General features: G+C 49.4%; 1 protein-coding gene across 1 annotated transcript in view; it reads right to left on the bottom strand.

Moving 5' to 3' along the window:
- PLCG2 (phospholipase C gamma 2) overlaps positions 1-15,590 on the bottom strand; it is a 146,521-nt gene that overhangs the window by 79,103 nt on the left and 51,828 nt on the right. Inside the window, exons 3-5 of the mRNA XM_059998978.1 lie at positions 6,227-6,370; positions 3,905-3,998; positions 3,084-3,131 (exon numbers count right to left, since the gene is read on the bottom strand). Coding sequence (XP_059854961.1) covers positions 3,084-3,131; positions 3,905-3,998; positions 6,227-6,370 — 286 coding nt within the window. The remainder of the gene's footprint in view (positions 1-3,083; positions 3,132-3,904; positions 3,999-6,226; positions 6,371-15,590) is intronic.

Raw genomic sequence — 15,590 nt, 5'->3', positions numbered from 1 at the left:
TAATGGTTGCAGCTGCTGTGGCACACAGTAGGCAGTTCATCAAAAAATGGAACAGTATTACCATTTGATCCTGCAATGCCACTTCTGGGTAATGCACAAAAGCACTGAAAGCAGAGACTAGAAACCCATATTCACAGCAACAAGACTCACAAGAGCCGAAAGGTGGAAGCACCTGGAGTAAGTGTCCATGGACAGATGGGCGGATAAACACAACGTGTTATATGCACATAGTGGAATATTATTCGGCCTTAAAAAGGAAGGAAATTCTGACACTTGCTACAGTAACGTGGATGAACCATGAAGACATCGTGCTCAGTGAAGTACGCCCGTCCCAAAATGCAGCATCCTTCCGCTCACAGGCCCACAGGAGTCAAATTCACAGAGACAGAAAATATCGGGTTGGCCAAAAAGGTCGTGCAGGTTTTTCCGTAAATGTCATTTTACAGAAAAACCTCAACGACCTTTTTGGCCAACCCAATAGCACGGCGGTTACCAGCGGCTGCAGAGGCGGTAATAGAGTGAGGGCTAAATGGGTACAGAGCTTCAGTTCTGCAAGAGGGGTAGAGCTCTGCAGACGGATGGTGATGGCAGCACAGCAGCATGAACGCACAGAAGCGGACACGGGAAATGGCAAGTTTTATGTTACGTATATTTCACCACAATGAAACCCATACGTAATTTTCAGTCAAAGGAGGTCCCCGTGGGGAAGGGAAGATTTCTGCCTCTTACCAGCTCAGTGATCAGCTAAGCCACAGCTGACCGGCTAGGCTGCTGTGGACAAGTGATCTAACCTCTCCTGGCCTCAGTATCCTCATAAAATGGACCAGAGGGTGCCCAGCTCGCCAGTCTGAGAGCCTTCTGTCCATAAGCTTTCCCCAATTCCCTAAGTAAGGAGAGCGCTCAGAACGGCAGGGGTTACAAAGTGACTCCTCACAAACGCCAGCTGCTGCCATGTTGCCTCTCGAGAGGCTGAAAAGGGAAACATGCTCAGGCCAACAAAAACCCGGGACTGGACACTGCCCGAGCCGGGCCAGCCCAGAGTCTGCCTCCCATTCCCAGGCTCTTCCCTTCGTGCTGCAGCTCCTTTGTTTTCTTCCAGGAAACGGGACCACTGTGCGAGACAGGAAAGGAGGGAGACTGGCAGAAGTCAGTTGCCCTTTCATTGGCACCTTGGTCAAGTTCCTTTTGAAAAACTCCCTCTGGGCCTCCCAGAACCACAGGAAAGGTGGGATTTTCCATGTGTTGACAGAGCAGCAGGGCTCCGCCAAGCGGAAGGGAGGTCGGGGAGCGGGAACGGCAAGCAGGGAACAAGGAATCATGGCCAGAGACAGACTTGCTGTCTGCTGAAGGTTCTGGAAAGGACTTCTCTGTAAAGGACTTGCAAGAATCCATTCTGAGCGAGAGAGCTGGAGGGAGGCTCCCACTTCCTGACAACAGAAGTTGGAGAAGCAGACTGTGGAACCAGATCCACAACGCCATACCCCACCATGTGGAGAGAGGGCCCAGGAGGGCTCCCTCTCTCAGCTCTGTGCCAACCTCAGCTGTGAATCACCTCAAAGCCACAGAGAAGGGAATCAGTCATGGGAGGCTCCACCTCCGAGACTGAAAGAGGCCAGTGTATATAAAATCCCCCAGCGCGGGGACCTCGTTTGATCCACCCTCCGTAACACGGGCCAGGCCCAGGTGTGGGACCACAGAACGCTGGCTGAGAGGAGGAGGGAGGGAAAGGAAGATGGACAGAGACACGGACTGAGCTGCTGGCTGACCTAACAACGTCACTAAACTCTTCACCGCTTCCTGGTTACCATCTGCAAAGCATCCCGTGGGGCACGTGTACAAGAGACCACAGAGGCTCTGAAATCAACAAGTGATGGATGACACTAGCCTGACACTAGAATGCCTCAGGGATGGAAAGACTTTCAGGAACAAGAGAGGTGAGTTGTAGAGGTTACTTGTTGCCTCACTGACGTGATGCTGACACATCTTAATGGAGAACGGAAGGAAGGAAAAACATTTAAAAACTTTCAGAGAGGTCTGATGTGAGGCTAAAATGATACAATTGATTGTCAAGTGCTCAGTACAGTGCCTGGCATGCTGGGTGCTCAATAAATGGTGTTTTTTTGGTCATTACATTATTAACAAGAACTGGATCATAACCGAAAAAAAATGGAGAGGATGTTCAACCTCGCCCATGAACAAGGAAACGCAAATTTAAGCCAAAATCCACTGCTGCCTTTTACCCACAGATTAATAAAGGTCAAACTCTGGAGACATAGTGAAGCAAGTACTTTCTTGCACTGTTGGTAGGAACAGAAATCGCTACCACCTCTCTCAAAAATCTCAGACCCGAGGACACCTGGCCGCTGGAATTCCTCTTCTGGGAATTTATCCTGCTCATACCCTCATCACCTAAGTTTACAAAAAGGGAGATGTGAAGGCTTTCACGGTATAATAAAGGACCAGGAACAACTTCATGTCCATCAAGAAGGAAATGATTTCTCATCAATTAGAGAATTACACTGTATCCATCCAAGGACAAACCGCATTGGATACAAAAACGTCTGGCATGGAGCGTTGTGTGTGCCGACAGGGAACCACTCCAAGACGTGCTGTTCAGTGAACCAGTCAAGGACACTGAATTACGTGTTATCACATCGCCCCACTCACGTCCACCCAGCCCTTACGACCATTGCTACTGAACTGGGTTTACCTCTTGATGGTCAATCCCCCAGCACAGAGGAAGGGCAGGCACCATGGTGACCCTGTTTCTCCCCGGGACACAGAAGGGGCTCACATGTGAAGGCCTAAAGGACGTGCTGCAAGTGCTCCACAAAAGAGAAGCCACCTCTGCAGGTGGACCGGAATTTTCCACCGCAGTGAGGTCCTGCATGGGGGGAGAGCCTGTCACCGTGACCCCCGCCACCTAGCACTGTGTCCGGCACCTTGTAAGTCAAATCTAACTTCATGAGGAGCTTTCCACGGCAGAGAACTTGCTCCAACCCCCTCAGAATGTTTAAAGAAAGAATGAACATCCGAGTCCAAAACAATCGGGAGAAAACTACAAAAATGTGAGCGAATCTTACCTGTTTCTTCTGGTCTGATCCACAGAATAAATCTGCTTTCTCAACCAACTGGGAAGAGAGACAAAGAGAGAAAGTGAGGAAACAGCACGAGTCGAAGTGAGTTCTATAGGGAAGAGAGTTGAAGAGAGTTGAGACAAAGAAAGAAAGTTAGGCAACAGCACAAGTGTAAGTGAGTTCTACAGGATGGGACAAAGGAAACTGGAAACGAAAAGGAGGGTTTTCCAACTTTCTAACTCAGGCGACTTGGGAAGCAGCAGTTTCTCCTTGTGGTTGAAATGCTCCAGCTAGGCCAAGGGGCCCCTTTGACAGAGGCTGGCAATCTTTAAACTGACAATTCCCTCTGATTCTATGAGTTAATCCCCAAAAAGCTGGTAAGGAAAACGGTGTAAATCAGAGGGCTTTGGTTTGCTGGAGGGACAGTAATTCACACACCAATCCCACCCAAAGGGAGTGGCAGGTGGAAAATCCTGGACCTCAAGCCTGGGGTCCTTTGATCAGTCAGCTTAATTCCTCTTCCTAAATCCTTTAAGAAACGAGCCTCCGGCCCTCCCCTCCAACCCAACATCAGTACGAGCTTCTGTCTCAGCCCCAGGGCCCTCCTCACTCCAGCAGGCGAAGACCAAGGCCCAGCACTGAGACAGGCTTTTCTGTGAGATGCTGGAGAGTCCACAGCCACTAATGGGCACCTACTGCATACAGGGCACTCCATGAGCCTCCAAGACGCAATATTCCCTTTTTCTTTCTTTCACCATATTGGCTAAAGGGAGCAGAATAAATGCCTGAGTGAAGGAACACAGAGATAAACAGGCCCAAACCGTCACCTCTCAATGATGGTGGGGGTGGATGCGCTCATCACTTCCTGGTGCAAGATCTTCAAGCCAGAGAGCCACTTAGTTGCATCTTCTTTAGAGTCGGCTGCAGAGGTGAGGGGACAGAAATGCTCTGTTACTCCCTGGGAAGACAGACTGCTGCTTAGGGACCCCCGCCCCACCTTCCCAGCCCCACACAGACCAGGTGGCTGGGAGGAGCCTGTGCTGGTTCCTAGGACCTACTTTTTGTCTCAGATGAGGCCATATGCCCATGGTGAGCCTCCTACAGCAGGGGTGACAAGCCGGTGACTTTTTAAAAGTTTTAGCCCTATGCTAACAAACAAGAGGCAGGACCTGGGATAACTTGTACCACAATCCTGAGCAGCCCTGAGCATCTCCCCTGTTTCCCTTCAAGGCCAGAGAGAGGGGTGGAAAGTAGGTGATGCTGATGCCTGTAAGGGAAGCGGCAACAAGTACCAGTTAAGAGCCTGGCATCATCGCCAAGTCCCAGTGTACCGCTTCAGGGCTGTGTGATGTTCAGTTGGTTACTTAACCTCTCTGTGCCTCATTTCCTAATCAGTAAAGTGGAGATGGCAATGCAAACAACTAGTCCAGTTATTAAACATCTCCAAACTAGGGAGTTTGCTAGTCTAGATAGAGCATGCTGAGGTTTCTGCTCTCACTCTTCCCGTGTGGATGAGGAGAAAACTACAGCTCAGAAGAGTGACGGGACCTGTCCCAGAGCCAGTAAATAAGAAGCTGGGATCCACACATCACCCTGCCATCCTGGGCTCCACGTCCTGCTTGGGCTTTCAGGGCCTCCCTACCAAGAAGAGCACCCAGGCTTCAGCCTGCAGGGGGGCTACGTGCACAGAGCTCAGGGACACAGTCACGGGCCCCTCTCTTCTGCCCCATCTCTGCCTCCTGCTACACACCATCAATCAGACGGCCACCCAACACTTCCTACATCCAGCTTGCTAATTTCCCTCCTCCAAGCCCTGGCACATGCAATGTCCTCTCCCTGGACCATCCTCCCTCTTTAACCCCAACTCCTACTGATGCCTTAAAACCCAGTTGAAAAGTCACCTCCCCTGCAAAGCCTTCCAGGGAATGAGGCACTGTGTATTCCTGCAGCACGCTTATGTTTGGACTACTGCTCTTATCACAGAGTACTCTAAGTTCCTGTCCACACGTCTGTCTCCCCAAGTCGACTGTGAGCTCCTTAAAGGCAGCAACTGGGTCTTATTCCTCTTTACAGCCCCAATGACACGTAGTACAACCTGGCATAGGGCATATGCTCAAAAGATGCCTGATGCAAGCATGAATGAGAACTCAAACCAATGAGACCTATCTGACCCTAAATTATATGTCTTTTATAACTGAGCTGTAATAGTTCTTAAATATTCTAGATATGTTTTGTATCAGGCACATGAATTGCAATTATTTTTCTCTATATTGTGGGTTGTCTTTTCACTTTTTTTTTCTCTTGGCCGTGCTGCATGGCTTACAGAATCTTAGTTTCCCCACCAGGGATCAAACTCAGGCCCCCTGCAGTGGAAGCTCGGAGTCCTAACCACTGGACCGCCAGGGAAGTCCCTACCTGACCCTAAATTCAAAGTCTCTAACGCTACTCAGCTTTCACGGTTTCCCCCCACTTTGGTCTACTTTTAATGCTACTTACTTTCTCTCTCGTCAGTCATGATTGTACGTCAAGTTCTAAGTCAATACATTCTGGGATTAGACCTGAAGGCAGCTACAGGCTTCTGCCCCTGAGCAAAGTGCCTGAGCTTTTTCACAGCCCTTCTCCTGGCTGCTCAGAGGCCTCTTGGACTTTCTGGTGGACTCATAGGGATGGCCTGAAATCTCACCTCCAGATACGTGTGTCTCCGTGTGTGCACGTGTGTGTGCGCATGTATGCGTTTACTGTTAAGTGCATGTACACATGTTTACATGTGTGAGGTGGAAGATTTCAGGATAGTTCCTTCGGATCAGTTAAGCTGAATAAATGGTGCAGGCCAGACTCTGCTGGACGAAAAACGTACCTGCCTTCAGCTTTCTGCACGAGCCAGGTAGGCCCTTAACGTAATCCTTTCCACGTGCCAGTGGAGTCGGCATTATTGGGCTCCTCGTTTCACAGCTGAGCGAACTGCAGCTCAGAGAGGCTGAGTCGCTTACCCAAAGTCACACAGCTAGAAAGGGACAGGGTTAGGATTCAAAACCATGACGCCCTAAACACGCATTAGCGGTTGGGCAGGTGTGAGCATCCTGCTAGTGAACCTTCTAGGAAGGAAACAAAGACCCAGGGAGGGAGAAAAGCACATGCCATACACCCACCTGCTAAGCTGAGCGTGTTGAGAACGAACTGGGTGCCGTACAAGATGGTGAAGCAGCACTCTTCCTTCTGGCGGACTGCTTTCGCACGCTCAAAATCCTTGGAGTTCTTCCCTGGGCGGATTTCCTTTATTTCCATGATATCCACTGAAGGAAAATTAACATCAGCCAATCAGAAGCTGGAGTTCACTCCACCTGAGGCTGCAGCCATGTGCCTGCACCCCAGACACACAGAGCCCAGCTCTTCACTCCCCAGAGTGAAGACAAGCTGGGCCAGCCCCACAGCCCTGCCCAGCTTGCAGGATGATGTGCAAAAAATGAAATGCTTGTTGTTCTGAGCCACTAAGTACCGGGAGACTTGCTGTACAGCAACAGATGACAGAAAAGGAGGAAACCCATCCTCCCTAGAACCCCTGCTGCCACGTGATGCCAACTCACTCCTAGCCAAAACCCACCTGGCCAGGGTGGCACCTGACCCAAGGGTGACCCCTCCCTCCATGGGATGGCCATCTCATCTAAGGGTGACCCCCCCACACACAGGGTGGCCACCTGGCCCAAGAATGACCCCCTCCCCTCACAGGATGGCCACCTGATTCAAGGCAGACCCCCCCCTTCCTGCCATAGGATGTCCCATGAACTAAGGAGTGTCACAGAGTGACAAGTCCATCCATCCTTTCCTCCCTTTCTTCTGTCAAAAAAGCACCTTTTCCTGGGATGAACCCATTTCACGTGCTTGAGGTGAAGATGATCCACACCCCGGCTCCTTTCACCACAACAAGCCGAAGGAGGGGCCAAGGGTCCCAGGAATGACCACGATGTCCCACCCCTGGCACGGTGATGGGTTCAGGGATGAGCACACGGCCTAAGCTGCCCCCATCAGCATCCTCCTGGGACTTACGTGGCCAAAGCTATTCATCAAATTTGTCCTGCTGCTGCCGCCAGGCTGGGGGCAGCAGGCCATGTGGCCTGCCATACAGAAAGCAAAGATTCATCCCTGATGCACTACTGAGCCCCTGGGTCCATTTGGGCTTGAAGCCACTTCTGCACTGGAGCATGCTACCCGTGTGACCCAATAAACTCTCTTTTTTGCTTTGGTTAGTGGGAAATGAGTTTCTGTCACATGTAACCATAAGAATCCTGGGACATACATCTTTGTTCTTACACTGCACAGAGATACAGGAAAGAGGTATTCCGGGAAATGAGAGAGTAGGGAAGGAGACCTCAGCTTTGACCTGAGATCAAGGAAGCAAATAGACCCAAGTGAACACAGGCATTTTAGAGTCAGAATTGAACTGGCAGGAAAGGTTCACAGCCACTCACACATAACAAGAGGAGGAGGAGACAGAGTTTTAAATTAGGGGAGGAGGGGGTGGAATGAACCAAAGCCTTTTTTGTTTTTAATTTATTTTTGGCTGCGTTGGGTCTTTGTTGCTGCACACGGCCTTTCTCTAGTTGCGGCAAGCGGGGGCTACTCTTTGTTGCGGTGCACAGGCTTCTCATTGCGGTGGCATCTCTTGTTGCAGAGCACGGGCTCTAGGCACGTGAGCTCAGTAGTTGTGGCTCACGGGCTCTAGACACAGGCTCAGTAGTTGTGCCGCACGGGCTTAGCTGCTCCACGGCACGTGGGATCTACCCGGACCAGGGCTCAAACCCGTGTCCCCTGCATTGGCAGGCGGATTCTTAACCACTGCGCCACCAGGGAAGCCCGAACCAAAGGCTTTTCACTTTCTTACCATGGATCTAGCTAGACTGAAAACAGTTTGGGGGACAAGAATCATGAAGTAAAGTGAAAAGACTTTAAATAAACAGCATTTGCTCTGTACCCTGTGTGTGGTGGTAGCTACACAAGTCTAAACATGTGATAAAATTCCTTGAAACTATACACCAAAACGAAAACAAACAAAAGTTGAGTCCACATAAAAAACGGTGAAAACTAATTAAGGTCTGACTACTCAGCCATAAAAAAGAACAAAATAACGCCATATGCAGCAACATGGATGCAACTAGAGATGATCACACTTAGCGAAATAAGCCAGAAAGAGAAAGACAAATACCACATGATATCACTTATATGTGGAATCTAAAATATGACACAAATGAAACTATCTACAAAAAAGAAACAGAATCAGGGACATAGAGGATAGACTGGTGGTTGCCAAGGGGGAGGTGGGTGGGAAAGGGTTGGACTGGGAGTTGGGGATTAGCAGATACAAACTGGTATATGTAGAATGGATAAACAACAAGGTTCTACTGTATAGCACAGGGAACTATGTTCAGTATCCTGTGATAAACCACAATGGAAAAGAATATGAAAAAGAATGTATACATATGTATAACTGAGTCATTTTGCTGTTCAGCAGTAATGAACACAATACTGTAATTCAACTATTATTGAATAAAAAATAAATTAAAAAAAACTAATTAAGGTTTGTAATTTAATAACATTATACCAGTGTCCATTTCCTGGGCTTGACAACTATGGTTATGAAAGATGTTATCACAGGGGGAAATTGGATGAATGGTACACAGAAACTCTGTATTATTTTTGTAATGTCATCATGAGTCTAAAATTATTTCAAATTAAAATGTCTTTTAAAACACTTATCAAGGGACTTCCCTGGTGCAGTGGTTAAGAATCCGCCTGCCAGTGCAGGGGACACGGGTTCGAGCCCTGGTCCGGGAAGATCCCACATGTCACGGAGCAACTAAACCCATGTGCCACAACTACTGAGCCTGCGCTCTAGAGCCCGCAAGCCACAACTACTGAGCCCACGTGCCACAACTACTGAAGTCTGCACGCCTAGAGCCCGTGCTCCACAACAAAAGAAGCCACCGTAATGGGAATCCTGCGCACCGCAACGAAGAGCAGCCCCCACTCGCCGCAACTAGAGAAAGCCCACACACAGAAATGAAGACCCAACGCAGCCCAAAAATAAATTAAAAAAAAATTTTTTTAAACCCACTTAATTATGGGTGGTCCTATTATGGGGGCGGGGGTGGGGTCAAGGGGTCCTTCGTTCCTCAAAAACTAACAACAAAACACAGAGTCTTTGTGCGTGCTCAGATTCACAACCTTCTGGGGGGTTAAATCAGCACTGCTGATTTACCTGCTTCAGCAGTTATCTGAGAACATCTGAGGTATTAATGTTTGTTCTCAGAAATCAGTTACTTACCCAACCCAGCTGACTGCCAGTTAAGAGTCTAGTGACCTTAAGCAATACTCTTTTTTTTCCTAGCTGGTCTAACAATGATTATCTAACCATTCTCTTTCCCCGTAAAATATCTCTAAGAGGGAATTTCTGAATTGGCCAACTGTGAGCTTTTTTCCTTACAGCAAAATTATAATAAAAATTTGATGCGGTCATAACTAAAGAAAAAATTTCAGATACTGTAACACTGTCTTCAGGCAATCACCAAGTCTTATCAATTCCTTCTAAATCACTCTTGAATCTATCTTCTACCCATTCCCAGGGCCGACACCGTAATCCAAGCCACTGTCACCTCTCGCTTGCGCTACTGAAGTAGCCAGGAGCTACCCCCATAGTCTTTTCTATGAAATGCAGACATGCTCCAGCCACCCCTGGGCTTCAAGCTTGCTGATGCCATCCCAGTACTATTAGGACTAAGAACCAAGGCCATGTGATGACCCTGCCGACGCCATCTGGATCAACTGTGCATCCTCACTGCTGTGCTCCAGCCACACTGGCCAGCAGCTTGCATTCACTCCCCCACAGGACACCACCGCTGGCTCTGCTGGGGACGCTTTTAGCCTAGTTAGCTCCACGTTCTCCCTTCCAGTTTCAGCTCAATCACCGTCAGACGCACAGAATACCCTCCAACTACTGCTATTACACACACCAAGCCCCTCTTCCCCACAGCACTGAAGACGCCAAGTGCTTAGTGGTGTGAACCGTGGATTCATGGCTCCTTCCCTAGATGGTGCATCTTTCCTCACCACTGTATCTCCACCCCTAGCAGAGCAACTGGTACACAGTGGGGCCCAATAAATAGTTGTTGAAAGAGGAAGCGGACAGAGAGAGATGGAGACACAGACGGGGACAGAACTGGAGATGGGACAGAGGGGGAGGCAGAGGGAGACAGACACACACAGATACGAACACACACAAGTGGAAACAACCAGACAGGGTAAAAGAGGGGCAGAGACAACCAGATATGAACAGAAGACAAGCCATCCAGGTGAGGGAGAGAGGGAGACACAACCATGCAACGTACAAAGTCAGAGAGAAAGAAACATGGGAAAAGATGGGAAGACACTAAAATATAAACAGCCACTCTGATGATGCAAGCAGCCCTGACCAGCCCCACACTGCCCTTCACTTCAGTGCAAGCAAGGATCCTTTGGACGCCAGCCCTGTCCCAGGAAAGGGCCGCAGGCATCCACCCTCGCCAGCCAGGACTGGCTGCCTCCATGATGTCATCCTGTTCACTTCCCCCTTTCCTGTCCCGGGATAAGTATTGGCCTATTCATCATGCTACTGATAAGACTATGCTGTCTCCATTGGATTGCCTTTGTCCCATTGTCAAAGATCAGTTGATGATGTGTGTGGGTCTATTTCTGTTCTCTCTATTCTGTTCCATTGACTAATTGTCTATTATTTCCCCAACGCCTCACTGTCTTGATAACTATGGCTTTCTAGTAAGCCTCAGAGTGGGGCAGCAGACACCTCTGACTTTGTTCTTCTTCAATACTGCACTGGCAATTCTGGGTGTTTTGCCTCTCCATAGAAACTTTAGGGTCAGATTGTCAATATCTACAGAATAACTTGCTGGGATATTGACTGGGATTGTGTTGACTCTACACCAAGTTGCAAAGAACTGACATATTGAGTCCTTCTATCCATAAACGCAGAGTATATATTCACCATACTTTGTCAGCCAGACGCTCTCCTGGATGTACACACTCCTGACCTCCAAAGGTCTTACAGACACACTAGCTTCATCCATGAGACTAGAAATAAAGGCAATAATAATAATCATGTACCGCTCTTACAGAGCCCTTCCTATATGCCAGGCACAGTGCTAATGCTCTGCACATGTCACAGGTCGGTTCCCTGGAAGCCAAGCCTGAGGCAAGGATTCTTTTTTAGGTTTTTATTGGGCGGTGGGGTGGCGGGAGGGTGCTCAAAGGACAAAGGACTGCAGAAATAGATGAGGCAGGAGAATAAAGCTAGGCTGTGGTCCCAGCAGGGGACGGGCTTCAGCGTGGTCACAGGAGGCGCTGGAGCCTGGATCACACCAGGAAAGTGAGTCTCCTGGAAACAGCGAGGCTGTCCTCTTGCTCTCCCATGACTGTCCCCATTATACAGATGAGGAAACAGGCATGCAGAGGTGAAGTACCTCGGCCAGGGTCACCAGCCAGCAAGTGGAAGAGCCAGGATCTGAACCTTTACGTTGCTTCTCACGGTCAAGCAGGCGACGCTGAGAAGCCACGTTAGGACACGCAGCCCTCTTCCCACCGCGCTCCAGTCAGCAAGTCTCACCGTACATGGGCCTCCTGGCTATGTCGGCTCTCATTTCAGTGACTTCTCGACACCGCCTTCCTTCTCCCCCTCCCTGCACTGATCTAGCCCGTCATTTTTACATCTGTGCCATAGAGTTCCTCACCAGCACCACCCGCATTCATAGGTGTCTTTGTTGGCTGCCTGTCTGCTCTCTCCTCTAAGCCCCAGGAGGACAAGAGTCGTGTCCGCCCTGTTCACGACCGGAGTCTCACACCCAGCTACGTCAGAGCCTGGATCAAAGCAGAAATTCAGACTGCCGTGGAACACATGATTGGGTTTCCTGGGTGTCTCAGCTTGGCTTCCCCCAGAAGCGGACCCTGAGACAAGGATTTGAGCACATGCAGTTTATCCAGGAGCTGATCCCAGGAAACACCAGCAGAGGAGCAGGGAAGTGAGACAGAGAAGGGAAGGCGCTGATCAGGAGGCTGCTATGTCATCATCCTGGTACCCCAGGGGCACAGGGAGCTGCATGGGGATCTGGGAGCCCCTTAGAGTTTGCCCCACCAAGAGAGGGAGGGAGCTGGGGTGTTATCCCCCAACCTCCAACTGCTATTGGTTGAGGGCTGCTTTTAGGGGCCCTTAACTCCCCAGGCCTCAGGCAAAGAGCTGCAGCATTCATGGCAAAGTGCCTTGAATGTGCAGCAGTGACTACTATGGCAGCAGGGTTAGGCCTCGGCATCCTCTGCTATATCAGGTTATCGAACTGGTAGTTTCTGTGCTACCCCCATGGAACCCGGCGATCAGATGTTTGAGGGGTCAGAGCTGCAATGTCTCTCTAGTTCAGGCAGAACAGTGGCAGATGTGGACAAGTCCCAGCTGTTGCGGGAACAGCGTTTCTGGGCTCCCCCAGGAGAGATCCTACATGGAGACGGGACGAGATGTTACTGCCCCGGTACATTCTGTAGCCCCAGAGGTATCCTGGATCAGCAGGTGGTCCTGGAATTACACGTATCAGTGCACTCCCTCGCTCACTCTCTCTTTTTAATGTGACAGCTTTTTTAAGATATAGTTCACATGCCACACAGGTCATCCACATGAAGTATACAATTCAATGACTTTTAGTATATTCACAGACTTGTGCAACCACCACCAGCATCAATGTTAGAACATTTTCATCCCCCCAAAAAGAAACCCATACCCTTCAGCCTCCACATTTCCCACTCAGCCCACACCAGCCCCCGGACAACACTCATCTACTTTCAGTCTATAGAGACTTGCCTGTTCTGGATGTTTCATATAGAGAGAGGCATACGATACGTGGTCTTTTGTGTCTCGCTTTTAAATTCACTTGGCAGAAGATCTCTGAGGTTCCTCCGTGTTGTAGCACGTGTCAGTACTTCATTTTTATGAATGAATAATATTCCACTGTATGGATTTGGTCTATCCATTTACCCACCGATGGACATTTGGGTTGTTTCCACCTTTTCGTTATTGTAAATAGTACAGCTATGAACATCTGCAGACAGGTTTCTGTCTGAACATACAGGTTTCTTTTTGAACACCCGTTTTCAGTTATCTCAGGTTTCTGGTAGGAGTGGAAATTGGTCCTCTATCGACTATACCCTTAGGGCTGCAGGTGTAACGGTGACGTGCCCCCTTCATGCCACGCGGCTGACCAGCCACCAACCCGGGCCAGCGATGGTGCTCGTATGTAGGTGGCCAGTCACTTGCTGTGCGTGAGCTACCACCGAGCCCTTCAAAGCTGTCACCACTACTTCCCAGGCCTTCTGGGCAAGCAGGGGCCACCTCCAGAGACACAGAGGTGCTCACTCTCTGGCCACCCCCTTGATTACCAGGGGCCCCGGGAAGTCAGGAAGGAAATCCCTGGCCAGTGGGAGTGGTTTTCTATTTGATAACTGGCAGAGTCTGCAACGGCCCTTTGGGCATTTTTGTTGGCGTGCCCAGTACTTGATCTTGCATCACACGGGGGCACCTTCCTTGCTGAAGGGTGGTCCCACCACACCAGGCGTGCGGAGCAGCAAGAAGCGTAAGGCCGGCTGCACCCAGCCGGGTTAATCCCAAACCACCTTTCGGACCTGCCGCTGGGAATAAAACCCTAGTGCCGGGGATGCAAATCCACAGGTTTCCAAGGGTCCCCCAGGTCGTGACAAGCCCATGGCTGGTGAGGAGCAGATAGACTCTGGAACCAGTCCACCTGGGTTCAAATCCAGCAGGTGGTTTCAGGCAGTAACTTCACCTCTTCCTGCCTCCATTTCCTCATGTGAGCAATAGGAGAAACAATGGTCTCCCCACGCGGTGTTCTTTGAGGATTAAATGGAAGTGTGTCCGTAGGTGCGCGTGCATGCACGCGTGCGTGTGAATTAAAATAGTGTCTGGTAATTTTAACTAATGAAGATGTAGTAACTTCTAAGTGCTTGTCAGCTACTATTTTTTTAATTATTAACACAGTGGAATAAAGCTGAACTCGTATAAGGCCTAAGGAAAAACACCATCTCTCAACTTATCTGTTGTGGAAACTGAAGAGGCAGATTCTTACGTAGTGATGTGGAAAAGCTCCACGACAGCTTACATAAACAGGACACCAGATTTACGTGCCTGCATCTGTGTGTGTGTGGGTCCACATGTATGTACAAACGTGTGCGTGCACACCTTGTATACAGGTGCCCGCTGCTGTTCAAATTCTCACTGTATTAATATTTACTGTAACTCGCAAACATTTTTTACCTAAAATGCACCACAAAGATCACACACCTGCTACAGGAAGGTCAGGTGCAGGCATCTGTGGAAATACTGCTGTGTATCAGTCTGCATTAGAGAGGAACATGTCCAGTGCCCTGACGCTGAAAATCATCACGCAGCAAACCTAGTGTCCTGCCCACCCTATTCAGTCTTAGTGTCTACTTCCGGCAAGCCACAGTCCAATTTAGATGACCTCTTCAGTATTTTTAACAGATCTCATTGTCATTTCTATCAAGTTACAAAGTAGTTACAGGACAGAAAAAAATCAAAATTCAGAACCAATACCATGTAGTATCATATGTATGAGTAATAAGTTCATTAAAGCATCAAATCATTAGGTATTTGTTGCTGTCAATGCTTCGTATGGTTGCAGAAATATTTCATGGGCTGGTTTCTAGGTGATTAAGGGTGTCAAGCAATACTGGGGAAGCTGGTTGGGTTTTTTCGAGCTGTTGGTAATGTGCCACCACTTGTATCCATGTAATATGACATAATACACTGCTATCCAAAGAAAGATGCTCTCTACTGTGTTTCCAGGAATGCATTAGGCTCAGCTAAGGAGGGATGCCTGTATTTGTACATGTGCTCATATGTGTGTAAAAGCATGAGAAAACGTTAAAAAAAGAGATTCCCACCAATTTGCTGACCATAGGGATTACTGGTGGGAAGGGGGATGCGCAAACGGTGGCAACGGGAGCTTGATCTGCACTGGTTGAAATTCTGGCCAAGGGGCACAGAGTCGGTAAGAGGACCGACTTTACTTTCCAAGTCGGCTCTGGTGGCCAGAGCTCGGGCCGAGTGTGCTCGTGCAGTCAGGCTCTGCAGCCGTGCTTCCTGCTTGAAGAAGTGAGGTAACACAGCCACAGAAGCAAAGCCTTGTCTCTGAAACCTCCCCCTGCTTCCCGGCATCACCTTGGGTCTTCCCCAGGTCCGGCCACCCCTCCCCACCCATCACCTACAGATGCACACTTGGGGTTCTCTGCCCCTTCTGTCGGTTGTCCCCATGCCCCTGTTCTTCGACTCCTGTTTCCTTCCTCCTCCCACTCTTGGTTCTGGGCCGCGTCTTGCTGACCCGCCGCACGCCTGGAACATCCTCCTATCCTCACGTGACCTATTCCCCAATTTCCTCACTCGACCTCAAGTGG

Source organism: Delphinus delphis, chromosome 20, assembly GCF_949987515.2.
Source record: "Delphinus delphis chromosome 20, mDelDel1.2, whole genome shotgun sequence".
Lineage (NCBI taxonomy): Eukaryota > Metazoa > Chordata > Mammalia > Artiodactyla > Delphinidae > Delphinus > Delphinus delphis.
Note: the sequence above shows the minus strand (reverse complement) of the source record. Positions and strands in the feature narration are given on the sequence as shown.